The sequence below is a fragment of the Malurus melanocephalus genome, unplaced genomic scaffold (assembly GCF_030028575.1).
Source record: "Malurus melanocephalus ecotype Western Australia unplaced genomic scaffold, MMel_1.1 scaffold_341, whole genome shotgun sequence".
Taxonomy (NCBI): domain Eukaryota; kingdom Metazoa; phylum Chordata; class Aves; order Passeriformes; family Maluridae; genus Malurus; species Malurus melanocephalus.
In genome coordinates, this window is record NW_026623573.1 from 591007 (window position 1) to 614756 (window position 23750).

Sequence of the window (23750 nt, forward strand, 5' to 3'; positions counted from 1 at the left end):
GAGACCTGAAGAACCCTTTAGCAGGAACTGCAGTTAACTCTTGTTTACAACCCTTTCACTGTGTGTTTAGGCACTCAAGCATTAGAAATATGAATGTGTAAGACAGCWCTGTAATAGATGCCAGAATTTAACTTCTAACTCATGCCTTATCTTGTTTTATTTGAAAGTCATCATACACRCTGCTGGGATGAATGAGATGCATTATTGAGGAGGGGTTAGGAACAGCCMGGCTGAGCGAGGCAGGCTGAGCCTGGGTTCTGCTGAGGAGCTCAGTTGGGTTTACAAGATCTCAGGTGCTCACTGTRCCACCCTAAAATCAAGCTCCCAAACCCTCTCTCACTCTGACCTCCATGAGAAGCAGCTGTTTTGTAATCAAACCCACATTACCAGCAGACTCCTTGATGTTTTTTATAGGGTTCCAACATGTAGTTACATAATACAATGTGTAATGCTTCGTGTATGCTTATATATGGTATAGATGTAATATATAGGGACAGACAGACTACAGAACAGCTACTGGATTTGTCGTGCATAAACCAAAAGCCCAAAGCCAAAACACAAGACAGAACACGAGGAAAGTGTGTCTGTTTTGCTTTGAAAACAGAGCTGTTCTGCATCCCCTTGCTGTCTGCAGCTGCACAGCAGAGGCTCACGCCCTGCACAATCCTCTCCTTGCTGTTCCCATGGCAGGAGCTGCTGCTGAGAGTTGAGGTCGCTGAGCAGAATGATGTGGCAGGGGCTGGAGGCACCATGTGATGTCTCGTTTTTGTCACCCYGAGCTCAGGGCTGGGCACAGGCAGAGATGTTCCTTTGCTCTCCCATCACCTTTTGTCCCCAGCAGGTTCTGCTGTCGTATGAGAGGCTGATGCTGACACCAGATCTGTGCACGAGGCCTTTTAACAGCAGGACAGGTTTCCTGCAGATCAGGCATGGGCAAGTGACCATATTTCTGTCAAATCAGCCAGAGCTGTGATACACTTTATGCCAGCTCTGTGATTTTATGCCAGATTGATGCCAACTGGGGGATGACAGACAATTCTTGATAAGCCATAAAGTGCAAGTGGTGCAGAGAAATGATACCTGATCCAGCAAAAAGTTTGCAGGAACACTGTGGACTGATCAATGTATTTTAAATAATTTGAGAAGGCAGAATGAATTTCTACTGGATCTGCACTTTGTTCCATTGGGACCATRGTCATTTTGATTTGATACTAAATGCCCTAAAACTTGATTTATTGGATACCAGCCCATGAGTTTGTAAACCAAGACCTGCTTGTCATGTCTGTATCTTCTAAGGGAAGAAGATACATTTTGTGRAAGAAAAGTTGTGCTAGGGAGTCTGAGCTGCTGTATCTAATTCAATGCCATGCATACATCATGGAAATATATAATTGCTCCCATCCAACACCCTGCTGATGGGGAATGCTGCTTAGCACTCCATTTTAAAGCTCACAGCCATGCAAATGCTGCAGAGATAGAATTGGATTTGGTTTACTCAGAGATCTCTASTACAATGTTCAATTTACAAATATTTTGCCTCCATTTCCTTATTAAACCAAGGACAAAATCCAAAGAAGTGTTTGATTTTCAACTTGRAGCATTCTATTCAGGTTTTACAGTGTTTATTACGAATCACATGTTTTGGGTGACGTACCCATATGTGTTTGTGAATATGATCTCTGCATRATCCCACCAGGAATGCACAAGACACGTAACTCTCATAACTCTGGAGTGAATCGCTAGAATGTCACAGGGTCAGCATGTGAAGAACATCACCAAGTGCCAGCACATGTCAAGGAAGTAAAGCCTAAKGGATCAGGTGCCTGGAAGCAGGATATGAGCTGTCCAGTATAAAATGTCCCTTCAAAACTCCTGGGGAGGTGTTCTGTTTGCTGATTTATTGTGACAGGAATTCTCATCCTTTGCCCACACGAAATGTCATCCMAGCTTTGGTATCCATTTCATACCTCTGCAGGGAGATCATGGGGACAGAGCARCACCTGCTCTGCTAATCTTGGGGCACCTTGTGATGGCATTTTGGGTCAGGCTCAGGCTTGGCTCAACCAGGGGAAGTTCTGCTGCTGCTGGATTAGCTCTGCCTGGTTTTGGGCGTGAAGGAAAACCTGTGGWTTCCAGGGCTGTCAATCTGGGATTATCCAATTTGCTTTCCCCATCATTAAGGGACAAGCTGGGAGAAWTTTTAGCAGGGGTGTAGCCATGGCATACAACGGGGTGAAAAAATGATGCCTTTTCTATCATCCTGCCTTATTTCCAAATGAATGTGTGCATTTTAAAGCCAAAATCTAAACTCATCATCCAAAGGCTATACCGATAGCCAGATGTCAGAATCATAATTTTTTGTTCTTTCAAGCTTTTCCCCAGTAGCTTTAAATAGAAGAATAAATTTTCCACAGAGAAAGAATCTTCTATTAATAGCATTAGATCATTTCAGCACTTGAAAGGAAGAAATTAGTTGAGGGTTTTTATAGGGTTTTTTTTTAATACTTTCTAAAATATTCTAAGTTCTTTTATTGTGCAGGCAAGAGTGTCCGCCTTCAGAGTTTTAATTACTAGGGAAAAAATTTTCTCTTTCTCTGAGTTCAAAATATAGTGAATAAGATTATGTGAAATGACTTAAAATAAACATCTTCAATCTGGCCTTATGTGTCAGTTCTCTATCATGCTTTGATAATCTCATTCTGTTGTTAAAACAGATTTWCAGAGATTGCAGAGGAGGCTTGAAGCCGATTGAAAAGACTTCTGCTTATCCAGTGCAGAGAATTGCCAAGCTGAGGTGATGCTCTGGAGGGCAGTCTCAGTAAATTCCTCACTATATTTTCTGATAACTGAGTAAATTTAGCCAGCTCCACTCCCGTGATCTCACATTCTAAGATCTCTCCTCATTCATTTAAGAAAATGAGAGGAAAACAAGCTGCAGGCTTYGCTGCCTTTTCCAAACAAACTTTTTATCCTCTTATGTAAAACACTGGGATGTTCCAAGTGGCAAAGAGCTTTACACACAGCTTCACTTAAAAGCAAAAACATAAAACATGTTTTGTTCTGCAGTCACAGAAATTCCAGTCATTTGTAGCAATGAATGGGCAATGTCAAAGGAACATATGGTATTTTTAGCTCTGCTTCATTACCCAATGTTGTAAATGAACCCTGAATACTTGTAATGTCTGAAAGCTTTCTCAGAGAAGAAAGGCTTTTCCTGCATAGTCTTGATTAAAGTCAGRCTGTTCCTGTGCAGAGGCTCAGCAAAGTGCACTGAGCAGGGAGGGGAGGCTGCAGGATGAGCACTCAGACCTGCACAGAGGTGAAACGACAGCGAAAACACGGGTGTGGAAACAGAATGTGAATAGGGAAGGGAAAGGATAGCCCAGTGAGAAAGGGATGAGTCTCTGCTAGGGAGATGTGATTTCAGTGTGACAAACTCCTTGTCTGACCTTCTGTGCAGGAACTGAGGGCTGAAGCTCTGTGCTAGAGACAGAGAARCTCCAGCCCACATRACTGAGCCAGGGCACTCTAAGGAATAATCACACAGGCCTATAAATGCCAYAGAGCTGATGGGCACATTTGRTACCAAGATCCTCTGTAACTGTTTCACATTGTTCTACTGTTGTGTGTTTGCTCTTTGAATCCATTTGACCCACCTGTGAATTTGGTTTATGATTAAGTTGACTTTTCTTTCATTTTCCTCTCACTGCACAAGATCCTTGACCTGGTTTGCTGTGCTCTGCTCTGTCCAGACATGCACCAAAGGATGAGGGGTCTGGCTTGTTCTCAATAAATTATGGCATTTCAGAATGAAGGATGGTTTTCTGCCATGAGCTTCCCCCATTGTTTCTAAATATTTCATAGGCAGCTTCAAACAGATTCAGTTTGGATGTAACTTACACTGTATAGGAAGGAACAGGCACTGGATGAACTTATTATTTTGGAATAATGTGGATCAGTGTGGCRAGCACTGAGCACCCTCCCAGTTCTTATAAAAGCCTGTGGATTTCAGAGTTTCTTGGAACATCACAGGACCAAATCCAAATTATGCCTAGACCAGTGAAATTCAATACTATCATTACACAGAACAATCCACAAAGTCAACAGCAGTCTGAAATCTCTGCAAATGCTGGGGAGCAATTACATGAATTTCAAGACAGTGATATGGAAATCCTCAGATGTCTTTGTTATTATTACACTCATAAATAATCTGTTTTTGCAGCTATTGTCACTTTCTCTATTAGGTCCCATGGAGGTTTCTGGCAAAAGGAAGCTTTCAGGAGATTTTTGTGGCTTTTTAGTGGTATCCCCCAAAACACAGAGAGGCTCCCTCCTGAGGAAGCAGTTATTACAGTGTTGTGGGGGGTTCTTGTTTCCWGCTCTCCATGACTCATGCAGGCAGCTGAGAACACAGTTAAAATATGAGTGCTGAARAGAAACTGAGAAGAGGGAGTAGTTATTCCACTTCTCTTTCTCTTGGAAGAACTAAAACATACATAAATTTAGGTCAGACAGGGTAAAAATATTCCATACTGGTTTTCTTTCCAAGCTGTTTGGGCTTTRTGAGACATAAAAACAAGCCCAGGATATGGTTGAAATGAACAAGRCTATTATTTACTTGTTTAATAAAAACCTCGTGCATTGAAATAGAAATTCAGTTCATATTATGTGGTGGTTATAAAATGATAGTTTTGTCACAGATCTGGTTATCCCTTTTGAGTAAAAAGCAATAAATAAAGAAATAAAAAAATAAAGCAAGAAAAGAAAGTCAAATATTCTTGCTGATGAAAGGCAAATGTTAGAAAAACACTCATTAGAGGTTTCTGTCTCAAAAACATGTCCTGAATGAAAATCAAGAGCTGGAGAACAAGGAGCTCTCTGGGATTGTTGGTTAAAAAAAAAAAAAAAAAAAAAAAGTAAATTTAAAACTTGTGGCCAGTAAAATTAACAAAATTTCTCTGTACAAAGAGAGAGCCTCCTGCCATGCTTTAGTTTCAGGAATGGTTGTTACATTTTGTCCTTTTGCATAAGCCCTGACCAGCAGAACAGGAGGGTAATCTGGACACTCCTCAAAATTGTAGATTCTCATCAACTTCTTTTTTTTTACCCCACTATATTAGAAATTAAGTCTGTAAACATAGAGCTGGAGCAATCTTACCTGCTCAGACAAAATGTGCACAGGAGGACTGTGATCAGCAATGTCTGTACACGGGGCATGGTGCAGAGGGTTTGTTATCCCAGGGCATGTGGAAGTTGCTCCACATCCACTGTGCTGGCCCCAAGCACTGCGTTTTCTTGACAAAACCATGGGAAAATGTGTCAGCAGGAAAATCTTGTGCAACTCAGAGTTGCTCCATCCTCTCCTGTCTGGCCCACAGGCTGCTCCAGGGGGAGCAGGACAACGCCTCAACCCCATGGTGGCACTGAGGGGAACCTGCCAGCACTTAAAGGGAGATGTGGGGAACTTTTACCAGTGCTGCTGTAGATTTTTCGATGCCATTGCTGCAAGTAGACTTCTAATATATAGAACCCATTTCTCAACAGTTATCATTTACATTTGAGTTTAGCTCCTGGCATTCTTTGTACCTGCTTTGAATATGTTTCTTCTTCTGTGTATTTCCCTTTGAGGTGTAAGCACTGCAGTAATTAAACATTAAAATTGTCCAAACTATTGCCTAATACTCCCGGAGGCTTTAACCATCTCCATGTAGATTGCTGAGGTTTATTCCGTGGCTGTTGCAGTTGTTGGAAGCAGTACAACCTAACCAACCCACAAGTTTTCTCCTTGAAAAGAACATGAATTTTAAATGGTTTTTAAGAGTTATCTCTCCCATTCTTTCAAATGTAACCATTTCAATAAGTGATGATGACAAAKATGCATTTTCTAACTTGTTTTAAGCAACGATTGTCTAGTTTGCAAGGAAAGAATCTTTTATGAAATAAAAAATGAATACAAAACTCAGTTCTTGCACTGAACTGCAAGAGAATCACTCCAGTTAATAAAACCAGTACAACTGGTTCAATGCAGAGCCCTTTCTCCACTAAACTGTGAACCTTAGAAGAGAAGCTGAAAGAAACTCATCCAGCTGTACATTAAATTTGCTTTATTGTCACAACAGCAGCACCATTGTAGGAATTTTGAAATAACCACTGTTAATTTACGCATAGAAATTTCATTGATGCTAAAATGTTTTGCTGCAAGGCCCTGGGAAGGTGCCTGCCACTCTGGGCATAGGCATTTATAGTGGAAAAATGAGATATAAGGACATTTCAGGTAAACTTTAATRTGGGGTAAAATGCAATACAAGGGGACTTCCACTCAACCAAAAATTTAAGAGCCAGAGTCTTGATGAAAGTTGGTGACTTTTGGTGCCAACAATTCATATGAATTTGCATGTGAGATTAGGGGTTTTTGAGTCTTGCAATTTAGTAAGACAAACAATGATCCTTATCCTTCCTGTGGAAGAAAACACAGCCATTCTTATTTTTGGAGTYTATTTTTGGAAAGATGGTTGTTTAGCTTGGTTGGTATTTTTATTATCGAGAAGAATCTTGTTTCCTTTGCACTCTTTAAGGAAAGAGCTCGTTCACTGTCGAGTTGGAGTCACAAGATCACACCACTGCTGCTTAACAAATGCAGSCAGAAGGTGTTGAGTCCTCAGCACCAGCTGCTCACAGACCCACTTCTAACACTGCATTTCTTGCTAATACAGACACAGCCAATAAATCACATTAGCAAGAGGAATTGCAGTTACTTCCATAGTTCTCCCTGCTTGGCTGCTCGGTGACACAGAGAGTTAATGGGCAGACATTGCTGCTCTCCTGCCAAATTCTCATTTTGTTGTTGCCATGTGGGACATTGTCTCTCTATTTTTCTGTTTCTTACACAGGCCAAGGATCACAACTCAGTAGTTTGTTTTTCCTAGTTCCTCTAATAGAAGAAGGAAACAACCTGGAATGGAGTCATTCCAAGATCTGCAGAAGAAASAGCTTCATATATTTAGAGTAATTTCCATGTTTATTCTTGCTCTGAAGATCCTGYCATTCTCATTAGGAATAGATTGTGGTCTTGGTTCAGGCAAACAGTGATAATCACTACAGTAAATTTGATAAGCAATTATTTCTCTTGGCCCTTGACCAGTGAAGAATTSAATTTTAGAAGGCATGTGCAGTTTGGTTCAATCAGTGCTTTAAAGCCCTTGTCTGAGCTTTGAGAAAGTTCCATGCTAAGGATGATGTTTAATGGAGGATTTAACAGGTGAGATGTGCCATCAYCCTGGGGGACTTGGTAGCATCTGACTCTGCTCTGTGTGTAAGCACAGATGTGTTTTCTCAAAGGTGCTGAGATCAACAGAGGGTTTGTGRTACCTTGCTTTGGGGGACTGCTGAGTATTTAGTGAAATTGCCTTGTTGAGAAGTACCAGTAGACAGTGGAATAAATGCATTTTTAAAAGCAATGTTCGTTCCCCTTAAAGTATTTCCTACATGTGTCTCATATTCACAGACTGCTACGTCCAGCAGAGCAAACCATCCCCAGAAAGTATTTAACCATTCATTCATTAGGTGAAATGACCTCCCAAGAAGGGTTTCATTAAAATTTACATACCAACCAAGAGTATAAATCACTGGTAGCTTTAAAACAGTTTTACAAGGAGCCCCATTGGATGAATAACGTTCAGCAAAAGTTGAATTTGGTCACTGTGCCTGTTTTCTGTCTACRTCTTCCTGCAGCTGTCCTGGTTTATGTCAGATTTTTGTTGTCTAAGTATTCCTTCCCCCAAATCTCTGTCCTGCTCTGTAGASCAGGCCTGGAGTGTGCACCAGAGACTGGGRACTGATGTGTATTTGTTGCCAAAGRGTGTGAGAAAAGCAAGAGTGTGAAGCAGCAGGAGTGATAAAGGAGAAAACAAAACAAAACAAAAGGAGATGCTCTTCATTTCACAGAGTACAGAGTGTTTTCCATCTGCAGCAGTGGCACTGAACAGTGACAGAGCACCAACAGAGAGCTGGGATGTGTTCGAGCAAAGAAGGAAATTATGCATGCAATTACAAGGGCATGAAAGTGCATAGGACATGAGGATTTGATTAATTCTGGAATAGACAAGTTTGGGATAGCTCTGAAGTGAGAGCTGATTGTATGTCTGACAGACACAGATTCCCATAAAATGGAGAAACTCTAAACAGGTCACTCCTGGGCCATGAATCCCAGAAAAAAACGATGCATGTGTGGGTCCCTGCTGGCAACCATGGCACCCTGACACTGATGGCTTTCCTGGGTGTTCCATGTTCCTCCCTGGCAGCTGCTGTCAGGGATAACTGCAGTGGAAGGGATTTGAAGGTGCCTCTTGGAGACAGCCCAGGGTGTGTTTCAGTCTGCAGACTCCCTGAGGATGCTATAAAAAACATCCTTTCAACAGGTTTGCAGCAAGGCTACAGCTAATTAAACAACTGCAGGTGATGAAAGGCTGGTCCTGCAGTGCAGACAGCAGCTTCACTACTCCGAGTGCGTGGCAAACCCAACAAAAGCCATTCCTGTGCTCGTGGGGCTGGCTCCCCGTGTCCTGCAGCACAGCATCTCTCCAGGATGCCATCACACTTAGAGGATTTGTAAAGTGTGTGGCACAAACGCCTCGCAGCTGCAGGAGGGACAGGCTGGGCATAGTCTGGCTCCTGGCCCTCTGCAGAGGCAGTGCCTGTTTGAATGGATTTTTATCTTATTTGAATGGATTTTTTGTGGATCTGAGGAGATGCTGCTCTGCTGCCTGAGCCAGCTCTCACTGGGGGAGAGGTTTGCAAATGGCAGCCTTCCCCTCTCCAGAGTAGACATTGCACAGGCTCGGGTAACTGAATTAACAGCGATTACACAGCAATCCTCCATCAGCCTCCTTTTCTTGTTGTTACTTCSCTCTTACCCAGGTAAAGGGTGTTGTGGGTTCCTTTATGCAAACACTGACAAACCTATTTTGTTAATGAACTGCTAATGTCACACTGTGCGTTGTAAATCACAGCAAGTGGTGTTGGAAYTTGACACAACCATCCAAAAGCATGAAAGGTTCCTGATTAATTTCTTTGCACCTTGGCTCACTTGGTGGTAATGCTGGTAGGTGATATGTCAACTTTCCAAAGGAACATTTTCTGGAAGAAATCACAGATCTCAAGCATACAAAGCATATTTTTATCTAAGAGATTTAGCTGGAGTTGCCACTTCCCCGCTCTCTTTCCTTTGATAAGCTTAATCTGTTTCCCCATTCATGTCAGGGAAACCTGGTTTTAAAATCCAAATACTTTGAAGGGAGGCTCAGCATGACAAAATGGAAATAAACTTTCCTGCCAAGCWCACCCCCCTCTTACCACCCACAAGCTATATTTTGGGCTTTTTTTTTTTTTATTTCCTTCAATTAGAGAGAAATGTTAAATCATAATTTAACATACTAAAGAGCAGTGAAAATTACAGAACAAGGACAAAACCTTTGAGACTGAAGTAAAAATGGAAGCYCAGACTCTGGAGACTACACAGTAAACTTGCATTTTCATGCAACAAAATATAAAAACTTAATCAGGATTTATATCACCCAGCAAAAGGAGAGGTGATTGAGCCCGAGCACAGCCTTTACTGAGGGGAAGCTGAACCCAGAGCTGTTTCCATACTTCCCTTTCTGCTATTTATCTTTGTATTTTCACCCTGCTTTCATGGATCTCTATGAGTCTGCAGCCTGCACGAATTTACTGTGCCAGATTTTCCCCCCAAGGTAACTCAGGGAATGACGTAGATGCCATGTGGATAAACCTGGCCCACTCTCCATCTGCTCCTTGTGAGGTTCAATTTTCACAGRGATGAAATCCACGGCGGGAAATCATGAACATAAAGGATTGCAATAAGAGAGAAGAATTCAAGGCTTTTTTTTCCTTACACCATTGACCCTACAAAACCTAAAAAATCTGGATGGGTAAATGCCTCAATTTGCACCTCAAACCAGTGATTCTGGCTACTTCATTTCAGTGTTTTTCTGGTTAACAAATATGATGTGTCACACCAATGTAAGCAGTTATGCACCCAAAATCAGCTAATGGTTGCGTTCAGTAATGTATTACAGGTACCTTGCTTTTCTAAATAACTAAACTGTTAGGAACTAGCTTTTCTCTTTCACAAAATCTGTRGAAGTTTATTCCAAACCAAGCCAAAACAATACTGAAACTCACASCTTCAAACACAAAGTCCTTCACAAAGTAAATAGATTTCAGGTTCAAAAAAAGGCTTATTTTATTCTTTATGATTTTCATTTCTAATTTCTAACAGTCACTCAAAATTGCAAAAAAAAAATACTCTATGTTCAAAAAACTGAAATGGAAACTTCAAACTGGAACATTCTGCTGCAGCTCTCTTTCAARGAGAGTCAAGAAAGAGAGCATGTCTGCAGAAATGCAGGTGACAGAAAACATTTTTAGAACAAGGAAGAGCTCCATCACAGGAAACATCTAACTGGTGCAATAAAAAAGCTCTTCAGTTTGAATTTTGCTTCTCTGGAACACAGAACCATTCAAAGGCTCCCAGATACGAGTCACTTACCCCTATTCTGCATRTTCAGTCACTGTGGTCAGTTCTGTCATTTTTAGGGTGCTAAACTGAGGAAAAGGGGGATTGTTCCTGCTRCTAATTCTCTTTCACAATGCTCAGGATACTCCTCACTCTGAAACCAAGAGCCCCTTTCTGCCTTCCCTGCCCTGCAGGMCCCCCAAGAACTGTCAGGAAGGAGCACCTTGAGGGAAGTGCTGTGCCTTGGTAACCTCCCACRTACTGGCTCAGTTTGGGACTGACCAAGAGCAGGCAGGAACCCTTTAAAAGCTGAGCTCCCCCAGGGTCACCCTCCCTCACATCCTTTTTAGAGGCAGTCACGAATTCCAGGCAACGCTGAAAGTTAGTGGTGGTAAAGACACCTCTATCCCAAAAGCCAAAAAGGTCATTCTGATTCCACTCACTGTCTCCACTCTCTGCAGTGGACCAAAGGGGACCTTTTTTCCTATTTTAGCTCAATATACGAGTTGCAATGACAGATGCAATGACAGTAAAGGGGAAAACATGCAGAGCTGCATTACAAACCAATTCATCAGCAAACAGAGCACGCCTGCCTTACAAATTTGCCTGCAGCTCTTGTCTGCTGTGTTATTTTTAAACTGCCTGCAGGTTGCAGATTTTTCAGTGGTCCTTCTCCTACCAGTGTACACACACAGGATTTAGCAAGGCACAGCTTTYATTATCGTGAATTTAAGTTATCAAAATTCCCAGTGCAATAAAATGCAGCATCCTTCATCTTCCCACAAACTTCTTGCTGCATTCACTGGAGGACACCCTGTGCCTCCTGCAGCCTGTCTGCATGGCAAGGTCAGTGTAACATCCCTGATGTTCCCAGCTGCCATTCCTCAGCCTGTGGAATGCATCCTGCAGTTGCTGTAATCAGCAACCCAGACACTCTGGCTCATCATGAAAAACCCGAAAAGTCAAACCCAACTCACTGAGCCCAGTGCTCAACTGAACAATGCTGTTATCACCCAGACATGATCCCCTCTGCCCCAGCCCTGGCTCAGGGCACTCTCCCATCACACATCCAGGACACAACGCACAGAACCCCAGCAAACTTTCCCCACTTCTGTGGGAGGCTGGCTGGGATGGATTTGACATGTAAATGGGAGAGATCCTGGGTCCAGAAAACCTCCACAATCMCTGCACAATTCCCACAGAGAGGGGMCTTGCAGGAAGAGTGGTCTATTTATGGCACCACAATGTTTTAAAGAAGGAAGCAAGGGGGTATTTTTCACCACAACTGCTGCTGATGTAAACAGAAGCTACAGATGCTCAGACTTTCTGAGGGGTCAGACCCTGGAGCCAAATGTAATGAATATTATGGTTTGTTTGCTTCTTYTTTGTTGCCTGGTTGATTCTGCAGCCCAGAGCTGCACTGCAGAGCAGTGCCCGTCACTTTGGAGCAGCAGTGCCCCCTCCTCTGACTGGGGATGTCTCAGACATTAAACCTCTCACACTGGACCATTGTAAGGAGCCCTAGAAATTACCCCAGCAAGCACTGGGGAAATACTTGCCCAGCATCAGCAGCAGGGGCACAGCCACATTCATTTCCACCCTTCAGCACACACAGAGCAGGCGAGCAGTGTGTGATATGTGAGGGGTCTGTTTTGGGGCTGGAGCTCCAGCACAGAAATTTTTGCCCTCAAAGGAGTACAGCAAGGAACTTAAAGTAATTCTGGTATAATTTTCAGCCAGAGCAAACTCCTGTGGCCCCACAGGGCTGGGGACTGTCTGCTTGCAGGGCAGTGAGGAGCAAGCACAGCCTGGCCTGGGTTTTGCTGGGGAGGGTCAGGTGGCTGCACTGGGGTTAAAGTGGTGCTCGCTGAACCCTGATAACAACTGCCCCTCATCCTTCCCCATTGCACAGCGAGCTAAGCTGCTGCTCACTTCCCCCCGCTGATTTGGAGAGCCATGATTTGGCTCTTGGCTGTTTATATTTTGCAGACATCCCCTGTGTAATTGCATGGCCTGGCCCCAGGCTGTCAGGCTCTGGGAGAAATAACCACATTATTCCACAGAACAGTTAGCATAATTAAAATATTGACTGCAGATTAAAAAAATGTGCTGAATGTTTCACAGAGTGGTTGGAGGGTTGGCAAGCCTTGGCAGCTTGTTGGCTGCAGGAACTGGCTGATATTTAGGAGTGCCTTCTCCTCCAGTATTCACTGCTGTACGTGGGAACTGCTTTTTGTGCTGTCAACTTCTGATTTCCCAAGCAGCCAACCCACAACCAGGAGAAAATGAACTGACTGGAAATGAGGTGCTCCAAGGGCTCTCTTGTGATTCTTATTGCCAGTGAAACAGTTTCCTTGTTATTTATGACTTCAGGACATCTGTCTTACTGTGTCTCTATCTATTTTTATTTGTGTCCGTCTCTCCCAAYGCACAGTATAGAAACTGCATATGGTGAGAATGTACCAGGTGATAARCAAATGGATTTAAGGACTGTATGTACCATATGAGAAACATTAATAAAGTTTAAAAGCCCACAAAAACCTCCACTGGAACATTTGTTTTAGCTGCTATTCCTTCTTTGACATTTGATTTCCACCTGTGTTTCATTTGCATTTAAAGTCTAAGGCACAAAATCCTTGCATTTCCACAACCAAGGGGGGCAGAAGGGTGTGGAAGAAACCCAGCTGACAAGACTGGTGGAGACCACAGCAGCACTGATCCCTGCAGGGCACTCAGGGAATGCTCAGTGTCTCTGTGCTACTCCCCATTCTCTTTCTTAGGGGAATATCTGGGATCATAAGCATTGTTGAAGACCCCCAGGTTTGGGTTTTGGATGATTTYCTGGTTCTTTGTACATCCCTTTTCTGGCAAAATGGTAAAATGACCTCATGCTGGCAGTGTTGAACAAAACACGTGGGTGATGTCCAAGCCACTTTGCAGACTCCTACATCCTGAAGGAATTGCACCAGGGTCAGTGACTTGCCAAGGTGCTCCTTTAAATCAGCTTCTYATTTAATCTGCACTTCCATGCTTGAGAAGCTCCTGGCCTGGGAGGAGCAGGAGAGCAGTGTCACCAGCAAGGACCAGGGACAGCTGAGCTGAGCTTGTCCCACTCCACTGCAGCTCCCAGGGACAGGGCTCTGATTCACAGTCTGATCTACAGCTCTTCTGGGATGAGCTAATTTCATGAACAGTTCTATTTCTACTCAAGAGGTGTCACAAGAAATGACCAAAATGCTATTTCTGAGGTTTCTATTACAGCTTTAAAGTGATCATAATAGCAAATTAATAGGAGATCCACTCTGCCATTTTCCATTCTCACTGCTATTGCTGTAATCAAGAGCAGCTCTAATTCTTCAAAGCTTATTTCTGTGGTACTTCTCATTTTTGAATACACTGCTAGGAAAGGAGCAGAATATCTTGGCACTCCAGCTGTGGTCTGTAGGCCACTGCCTTCCTTCTGTGCAYGGCTCATTGCTATTTTCTGCTCTCAACTTAATAATGACCTCCAAACTGTAAATTATAAATAYCACCTTGGGTAGGCATCACGCTTTCACAGGCAAAAAAATATTATTACTTTAAATCTCTTGTACATTRAACCCCCAGATAAACTCAGTGGAATGAGGAAAAAGTGCTCTAAATTCAGTACAAAGAGAATTTCACAGGGCACGCATGATRTGTGTGGGGAATTGTTATAGCTTTTCTCTGCTCTGATAGTTCACATAGCCAAGGTTTTAGTTTGTCTCCACTGAATGATTCATCTCTATTACCAGTATTTTCAAAATTAAATGGAAGAGGAGGAATGTGTTCATTCGCCTGCTGTGTTTAATAATCTTCCAAAAATTGTTTCCTGTTTACTTGGAAATCCCCACCTCCATGCTGTGATTTAGGCATTTTCACCCTGTTAACTTAAAAACAAAGCCTAAGAAGATGCTGGATATGTATGATCTTGCAGTCATAAAGCAATTTATGATAAATGTTGTTGTTGCAGAGAAAAATTACTTGGAAATGTACATATGCTCATAGCTTCACGATGCTGATTTAAATCATAACTGGTTGTGAAAAAAATCCAAATTGTTGTTCAGTTCTTCTTTCTGTAACAGTTCTGATGGCAGCTTCTCTTTCAACAATTACTGTATTGGTGCTCAAATAGACATCTCAGTACAGACATCAATAACCCCATTTAGGGGACTGTCCCCCTGTCCTCCATGGCACTGGCTGGCACACAACTGTGAATACTCAGTGGGTATTGTTTCATGCAAGACTTGCCTATTAGCAAAACTTACAGTGCATTTTCAAGGAAAATTATTAAAAATRCCTCAATTGATTTTCCAGCTGAAGCATTATCTCTGAATTCCTGTGGCTTGGCTGGACAAATGGGAAATAATTTTCCCCTTAKCTTCCTCAAGGAATAAATTTTCACAATAGTTCTAAGATTATACTTACGTAGCACATATCAAACAAACTATTCTTCTAYAAAAGATTTGCATTGGCTCACAAAAGTCAGTGTATTCTGTGTTAGCTCATGTGAAGAGTTCATTTAAAAGGCAGCAATATCCTGTGACCCAAGAACAGAACTGGAAGCTGGGGATCCCGAAGGGATTTGAGCTCTCTCACACTTCTCCTCAGCTTTTCATAAAGGTCTGCATTTGTCTAAATGAACATCACATTTATGTGATTAACTGGAGGCCACATGAGCCTGATTTACAGATGTGTTAAAGTTCTCCTGCTCTTGTTAAAGCCATGAGGAGCTCTGGGCTCTCCACATTTCAGGAGGCTGTGACAGCTCCCTGCAGCCCTAGTGGGGCAGTGACCCATTGCCTTGGTGGGCACCTTTGTAAGCCACTGTGGAAGGGTTTTGTCCAACAGTTTTTTCATCTCTCCCCCTCTCAGATGAGATGGAGCAGTCCCCTGCAGTGCGTTCTGACTACTTGGTCTCAGGGATTCGAACTCCACCAGTGAGGAGGAACAGCAAACTGGCAACACTGGGCCGGATCTTCAAACCGTGGAAGTGGCGGAAAAAGAAAAATGAGAAGCTAAAGCAGACATCTGCAGGTAGGCTGAGAACAAGAGCAAAGCTGACATGGGACACGTGGAAGGTGACCTGAGTGAAACCCAAATCAGAGATTTCAGCTTCTGACAGATTCATATTTAAGGCTAGGAGGGGCCATACAGGCTAACTTCCTACATAATACAACAGAGTACATTTAGAAGGAAAGGTCAAAATATGGGAATGGAGCACAGCCATGCCCACAGACTGCTTTCCACAGGCTGTTCCTTCTCCACATGGGCTGCATTTATGGCCCCAAGTATTGTCACCCCTTTTATTTGGGGTGAAGTTTATATAGGTCACAGTAACATTATGAAAAGTGACAGGAGGGAGTTGCAGCATGTGAAATGTTTTCCCTCAAGCAGTTGTCTCTGCGGGGAAGGAGCCCAGCACACAGCACAGCATCATCTCACTGCTCTCCAGGGATGTTCCAGGAGATCAGTACGGAGACAAACTCACTTGCATTTTCCTAAGATGGCAGTTCCTAAGTGCATTTTCCTAAGTGCAGTTCCCTTCATTCCCCTGTGTATCCTGTGGGAGTGTCCCAGAGAAGGACACCATCCAAGGCAGCTCCAAGGTGCCACATTAAACAGCACATGGCTCCGAAATCCCCTTTACTCTGCACTCAGTGTGATCTGACAGCACCTCACATCATAAACCYCAGGTTTACATGTGGTGATTTGAACAAAGGAAGAGGCACAAACAGCTGACCAATTCATGCTCTCCAAAACAAAATCCTTGCAGTTTCTTTCAACCAGGCGATAGTTGGGATTTTCCATTTTGCCTCTTTCTCACCCCATTACATGACTGCTCTGTTGGTAACTGTTGCTGTGTTTTGCCACTACTTTGTGCAGTGCTGGAGAAGAAGATGACAGCACGGCAAGGACGGGATGAACTCATTAAGAAAGGCCTGCTGGAGATGATGGAACAAGGTAACTAAAAATTCTTAATTTTTTTTMTTAGAGACTTCTCAGGACAGTAGGAAACATGCATTTGCAAAATCAGAAACTTAACAAGCAAGTAGAATAAAAAGGAAAACCTTCAATCCAAACAGAGAGGAAAACTCAGTATCTGAATTAAAACTTGTCTTCCTTCATGCTCCTCCCTGCTGCAATCAATCCATGGAGTTTAATGTTTGATGCTTTGCCATCTTGAATGCAACTCCATCTTCCCTTGGTTTATCTGTGGTGCAGCCTGAACTGGAACGTATGTTTTATGTAATTGCTCTAAACCCTAAATCCTCCTGCCAAGAAATCCAGCTAAAGCTGGATAAATATAAACTTCAACATACAGATGCAGTCAGCTAACATGAACAACCTATGGATCCAAATCCCATCAAATGATCCTAATCTGATGTTTTCAGTTTTTTTTTCCAGTAAAACCAAATTTGTGATGTAACATGTTGCCAGTCTCCCTGCTTTTCATTTCCATGGAAAACTGAAGCATTTAGTGGAGTCATTTTAAAGCTTTCCTGGGTACAAACCAGAAGTCATGGAAGGAAAGATAAAGTGTCAGAAACACTTCCAAAGGACGTGGGTCTTGTACACCCCCCTGCTGCAAAGCCCTGACAAATGCTCAAGGGACACAGATGTGGGTGACTGTTCTGTGAGATTAAGTGAGCTCCCAGTGTCATGGACAACATCCCAATTGCCATTTCCACCTAAACAGAGATAAATCCCCCAAATCYATCTTCACTTTGAAAACATTAGAGCAGAAAGTACTGTCATGAAGAAAGACTGGCCTTTTGAGTCTGATTAATCTCACAGATAGAAATTATGTTCTTTGAAAGTACTAATTGAGTTTCTTTTGTATAAAACAAATGCCATGTCTAGAAATAGCCCATGGGACAATATTCAGTGATGCCTTGCTGGAGTGTAACTGAGCAACTGAAGAGGCAGAAAAACAGCATTTTATACAGAATTTTTTTTTTCCATGGCAGTAAAGCAATTTTAATACAATTTTTTTTGGATGAATTTTATGTTTTATGCTACATAATCTATCAAACCATCAGCTAATTCTAGAATGGAAGTTCTTAGAAAGCTCATTTTTTATTCCTGTCCATTGAAGTCTTTGTGTGTCTCATAATTCTAGATAATTGGGTGTCCTATTAGCATATTAGCACTACTGGATACACACCATCTCCACTAGGAGCAGGAAAGTTCCCTATCCACGAATTTGAGGAAATGCATATCTACAGCTCTGCAAAAGAACAGTAAAATAAAACTTCTGTAGAGCACGTGAAGAGGTAATAATGAAGAATCAATAAACCTCTTGTATGCATAAARAAGGGGCTGGGAGGAAAATGTGATGCCAAGCAGACAGATCATCTGAACAAAACAAAAATGGTTTAAATAAATCCACATAGTCCAGTGAGGTGTGATGACAAGCTGTGCTTTTAAATAGATAGCTGCAAGCARACTGCTTACCTGTCTGCAGGAAAGCTGCCTGGAGCTCCTACAAACATCACACAAATTTCCAGTGCCTCCCTGTGCCCAGAAAGGGAAGAATGGATCACAGTCAGCTGAAGGACACTGCAGCTGCCTGCAAGTTATTTTTCTTTACAGAGTGTTGTGAATCTCCAGGGTTRTTTTATTATATTAGTAGAAGCAGCTTATTAATTGGAATAAAAAATTGACCCAAATAATTCTCAGTAAATGATTAGTGTCCTACTTGGACTGAGCTGAAGTGGCAGCAGTTTCAAGGCTAAGTCCTCATTTACRCAGTAAGTTGCAATTGTCAAAGCAGCAATACTGTGCTAAAAGACTACAGAAAATCCTCAAATCCCTCTATTCCATCAAGTTCTACTCGACTTCCAGGGAGCTGATTCCAGCTCACTGTCATAAATAGCCCAACTGGGATGATGCTGCAGCCTGAGCAGCCTCATGCATTTGCAATAGGTGCCACTCAGACCCATAGCCCAAGGTCTGTCAGCAGCATTTGGAAATGGCCCTGGAAGTGGCCCTGAGCTCTCCACAGGGTTGGCACAGGATCTGCAGTGCTCTGGGAGCAGTTCAGGGTGGAATTGCTCTGTCCTTATGTTGGGGATGAGTCCCCTGGCAGGTTATGCCACGATTTTTCCTCACACAGGCCCCAGTCCTGGCTGCCCAGACACTGCATGGCCTGGCCCACATCTGTGCCCTTCTCTCCAGCTCAGGTCACCCAAGACAGATGCCAAACTGCCCCTGGAAAACTCCTGAAATACAGCTTCACTCTGGGGAACCAGCTTAACTGTGCAGATTACATGGGGCAGGGTCTGGCACGGTGGGGTTAATTCCCAGCAAAATCACAGCCCCACTTCTGGTTACCTTGCAATACTGAGGACTGGGGCTTTCCTCACCCACAGAACTCAGGTCTGTGCTTTGTTCTATCCCAAAATGATCTCTAAAACATGTTTTTGGGACCCACTCAAAGCAGCACACCCACTTTGATCTARGCACGAGCTGATCATTCCTGCCCAAGGACATCACCGTTGTGAGTCTCAGCAATTTTCCAACAGGAATGTCTTCTGCTCGTCATTCCTTCGTTAGTCAYTGCACTTTCCATGGGCCGGGATCTGAAAGAGCTCTGTCTCAGGCTGCAGTTTCAGCGTGGCACAGCTGTCAGCAGCTTTCCCAAGGATGTGAGGAACATGCAGAGCAGAGTTACCTCSAACACAATTAGGGAGCTTCCCCTCCCAACATTTCTCCCCTTGTGAGCACGGAGCTGATCAGGTTTATCTGTGCTTACAGCACTGGGGCTAAGGGCTGCCTGTCAAACAACGCGGGCAGTGGTTCATACACCGATGATTATGTACAGGCTGCCTTCACAATGAGCTGAAATGTAGGCAATGAACTTTTTCCCCCTCCCCTTCCCTGTATCATAGCAACTGTGCTACTGCAAGGGCTATTTTAAGAACAGTAACTTTTCACCAAACGTGATTATGAGGCAGACTGAGTGAGCTCAGTGTGCAAAAATACTGCATCCCTTCMGCAGCATCTCTGGGCCAAAATCTGATACCCTCACCCAAAAGCACAAGAAATTATCTTGCAGATTGTCCAAATAGCATAAAAAAGAGGTAACTGTGAACGTTGCTATTTTAAATCAATGTTCAAGGAACWTGTAATGATATCATTGCAAGAAAACACAGCCCTGTCAGGAGCTTCCAGAAGAGACTGTCTAGGGCTGAGAAATACAAGCCAGGAGGTGAGGGGTGGACAGCAGGACTGTCCATCAGTACAGAGAGCTGCCCAGGGAGTGAAGTGAGGGCTTTCTGTGGTTTGCAACAGTGATGTAGATCTTGTAAATTCTGAGGGAGTGAAAGGGTAGTTTGTATTCTGAGGACTCTTGCCTGAATAGGAGAATACTAGAAAAGCTTCAGTCATCAAGATGCATACAGCTGCAGGGATCACTGGCACAAAAATCTTTCAGAGTAAGCAAAGGGAGCAGTTTCTAGGTCTGCACGAAGAGGGATTTGAATTTCTGATCAGCTCAATCACACAGGACACACTTTTCAAAGCTGAGCAACTAAAATGGTGCTAAAAACCTGCAGCTCAGTAGGGGAACACGAAGCTCTGGCATCACTGGATGGCAGCGAGTTGTGCATRGAGCCTGACATAACTCAGACATGTCACACGACCTGGGAATCTGCTGCACCACGGGCTCTGCACAGAATTGCCTTCTTCCAGAGATTTCTGATCACCCATTGCTCATCTCSCACATGGCAGCCACTTCCAGAGTACAATGGCCTTGCTGTTCCTGCACAGTGGCCATTTCTWAGGCTGCTGGATGCCCACAGAAATAGGTGCCTCGTTGAGAAAACTGAAGGTTTTAGTATTAAATGGTGTCCAGAGGATTTGCATTATAGGTGGTTAACAGAGATGGGGTGTTGCTCTAAGAGAAGTCTCAGTCCCCTGAGTACAAGCAGATTTGAGACTCCCTCTTCTTGAGGATAGCAGGGAGTTTCAGCTTTCACTGCTCGTGGTTTRATTAGGATTAAATGATTTGTTGTTTTAGATACTGAAGGCAAAGCCTGCACTGGTGACGATGCCACGAGGGCAGCACAGAGCGAGGCTTCAGCACCCGTGTGCCAGGCACTGGCCTCAGAGGAGGGGCAGCAGGAGACCACAACAGCAGCCACAACAAATGTGACCTCCTTTGGTGAGGAGCTGCACTTGGATGAGCTGAAAGAAGATGCAGGTATTGGAGAGAAAATGTTTTAAAAAAAAACCTATAAAGTGTTATAAAAATATATCTGCTGAAGAGTTGAACATGTCAGCACATTAAAGGGTCAGAGCACCTTGTTCAGCTCAGCCCTACATGAGGTTAGCGGTCACTACTTAAACCCCGTGTTTTTGAGACTTCCACTAAACTGGAACTACACAAAGCCTGGCATGATGGGATTAGTTGAATTATGAGATGATCCAGTCTTGGCATGGTGCCCCTTTGRTATCAGTAGGGGCTGCTGTGAAGATAAAATAAGCTTCTCTTAAAAAGATTCCTTAAACTTCCATGCCAAGCTTGAAATAGTTTGTCCTGTCTCAGGAGAGCCATGTCAATACACAGCCCACACTGTCCCTATCATCATCCTGTCCACAACGTGCTGCAAACACCAATTCAATACCAGGAGCACAGATCAGCTAAACCAAGCTCCTTTCATGCAGCTCTGCTCCCSTGAGCTCATCCATGACAGCAGTTYSTTGGGACYGGAGCAGCTGGAGGGGTTCCAGTCACTTCCYGACAACCAAGAAATGCAAAGCTGCRGAGATAATGCTTTATCCTGCTCTGTGAGGAGTGTCATGTAGTGACCATGGATCTTYCTGGCCTCTGGTCAATCTTTACACCTTCTCCATCTGCCCTGGCTGCCTTTTTTTCTCTGTCCCACCCCTTCAGGCCCTGCTTTCTCTGGGGTCCTAGCTTTCCCCAAGCTCACCCCAGCCTGTTTCTACCCTCAGCAGCTCAAAATGGAAATTGTTCCCTCATTAGCTGAGGCAAAAAACCCATTCATCTCCTGTTCTTAGAACAACCAGATCAAATYTTGACCACATTTGACTCAGGTTTCTTTTCCTCTTTCTCTTCTCTAGAGCATTCAATTCTGTACCAAGTCTGTGAGACTCCTATTTGTTGGGAGTCTTCCTGCCTCTTCCACTGGTGGCCTCTGGCTTTCAAACCAATTATTGCTGATCTTTGTGTGCTAATTTATCTCTGTCTGTACATCCTAGCATTCCTGTCTCTAGTGAGTGCACCTGAAGGAATTAATTTGGTGGGAAAGCGCTTTGAAATTGTCAGAGTGTATTGCTAAGTTTATTATAATATCAAGGTTTTTGTAACATTTGTGCTTGGGCTCAATCCAGGCCTAATGCAGTGGGTGTCTTCCCACAAATTTTAATGAATAAGTGACCAGCTAGAAACAAAATTAATGTATTTGCTTTACAAATACATATCCAGTGTTCCAATACATATCCATTCTGGGTTTACAAACCCAATCTGTTGTATGTCATCCTGAGGATGTGAGATAAAGGCCAAGGAGGGGAAGAAGAGAAAACACAATTTGTAGACTCCGTGTTCATGTTAATACACAGAAAAAGAACAGCCAGGGCACAAAGAGGGCAGCTTTTCCCACCTAACCTTGCCAGCGGGCTTGGGGACAGTCCCCAGGGGAGATTTCTACCTAGTAATGAGATGGCATTTTGACAAGTGGCACTCCATGAATAATTCGCTACTCCAGCAGGAGCCYAGTGCTGAGCACTTGGAATGTTTTCAGCAGGATAATATTCACTCTGCARTATGAAATCTGTTAATGGGTTTGTGTGCTCAAGATTCAGGTCTGCCTGACACCACTCCCCAGAGCAGGATGGAGTTCACGACCAAAAAAATCTGACTGGGGCTCAGAGTGTTTCAGATCCACCTTCTCTGCAGCAGATGTCCCACTGTGGCTGCTCCTCTGCACCTGTGCCAGGCAGCACGTCCTGTCACAGGGACCCCACTGATTCCAGAGGAGCTACTGCCAGAGACAGTATTGCTCCACTCAGGGGAATGCACTCAAATCTGACTAATTTTCCTCTCAAGCGTCTCACATCTACTGGAGCTCTTGATCTTTCTATAATGTAACCCATTAGTGACTTGATCTTTTTCTTCCTCTATTACACATTTTGTCTCCTGTGCAGTGGGCACAAACACCCAAGTGATGTCACCATGGAACAAGGCATTTCCCTAGAAGTACATTTAAAAAAMCATATTTCTTGCTATAATTCCCTCAACTATCACATATGGCAGCTTTCCTGTCATGACAAATTTCACAAGAACTCCTGTTAATGATGCATATTTATTCTACTTTTCTGTCRCTTTTGAATGACAAATACTCATTCCTCCTCTTCTAGGCATACTCAATAATCTGTTTGTCAACAAATTAAATGCCATTATCTTGCCAAKGCTATTGTTTCCAAGTGCCTGAGTGCTTCGGTGCCTCCCCACGCACTCTGAGCACAAAGCTGCTGAATGTTCATTAATATAGAGAGTTTGAATTCCCAAYGAGACACAAAACTCAGCCAAGGAAAGATTTGTGATGCAGCAGCTGGGGGTGCCACTGCAGCGAGTATTAGGAGATGCCCTAGAATGGTTTGGAGGGGAAGGTTCTCTGGTTAGACAATCCACAGTGCTAAAAGGACTGGGATTTGCCAGGGAGCTTGGACTTCTCTCATGCTCTGCATCAGCCCAGCTCTGGAGTCCTCAGCACAGGAAATTATGGACCTATTGGACGTCCAGAGGGCCACCAAAAGGATCAGAGGGAGAGAACACCTCTCMTGTGAACACAGCCCAAGTGAGTTGGGGTCACYCAACCTGGASAAAAGAAGGCTCCAGGGAGATCTTGTTGCAGCCTTTCAGTACTAAAAGGGGGCTTTAAAAAATAGATGGGCACTATTCCTGTAGGACAAGAGGCAATGTTTTCAAACTAAGAGAAGGAAGACTCAGACTAGATACAAGGAAGAATTTTTTTTACAATGGAGTGTGGAAAAATGCTGGAACGTATTTCCCRGAGAGGTGGTAGATGCCTCAACCCTGAAAACATTYAAGGTCAGGTTGAATGGGASTCWGWGCAATTTGATCTCATTGGAGATGTCCCTGTGATTCTGTGCTTAGGAGAGACTTAAACTCTGATTTTCCCATTTGGATGAGTGCTTCACCTGCTAG

The 23750-nt window shown here is 43.4% G+C and overlaps 1 protein-coding gene across 2 annotated transcripts in view; it reads left to right on the forward strand.

Moving 5' to 3' along the window:
• The window catches only part of PHACTR3 (phosphatase and actin regulator 3), a 98792-nt gene that overhangs the window by 35970 nt on the left and 39072 nt on the right, over positions 1–23750 (forward strand). For both annotated transcript variants that reach the window (XM_057378126.1, XM_057378127.1), the window contains exons 2-4: positions 15428–15589; positions 16439–16516; positions 20577–20759. In XM_057378126.1, the coding sequence (XP_057234109.1) occupies positions 15428–15589; positions 16439–16516; positions 20577–20759 (423 nt within the window). The remainder of the gene's footprint in view (positions 1–15427; positions 15590–16438; positions 16517–20576; positions 20760–23750) is intronic.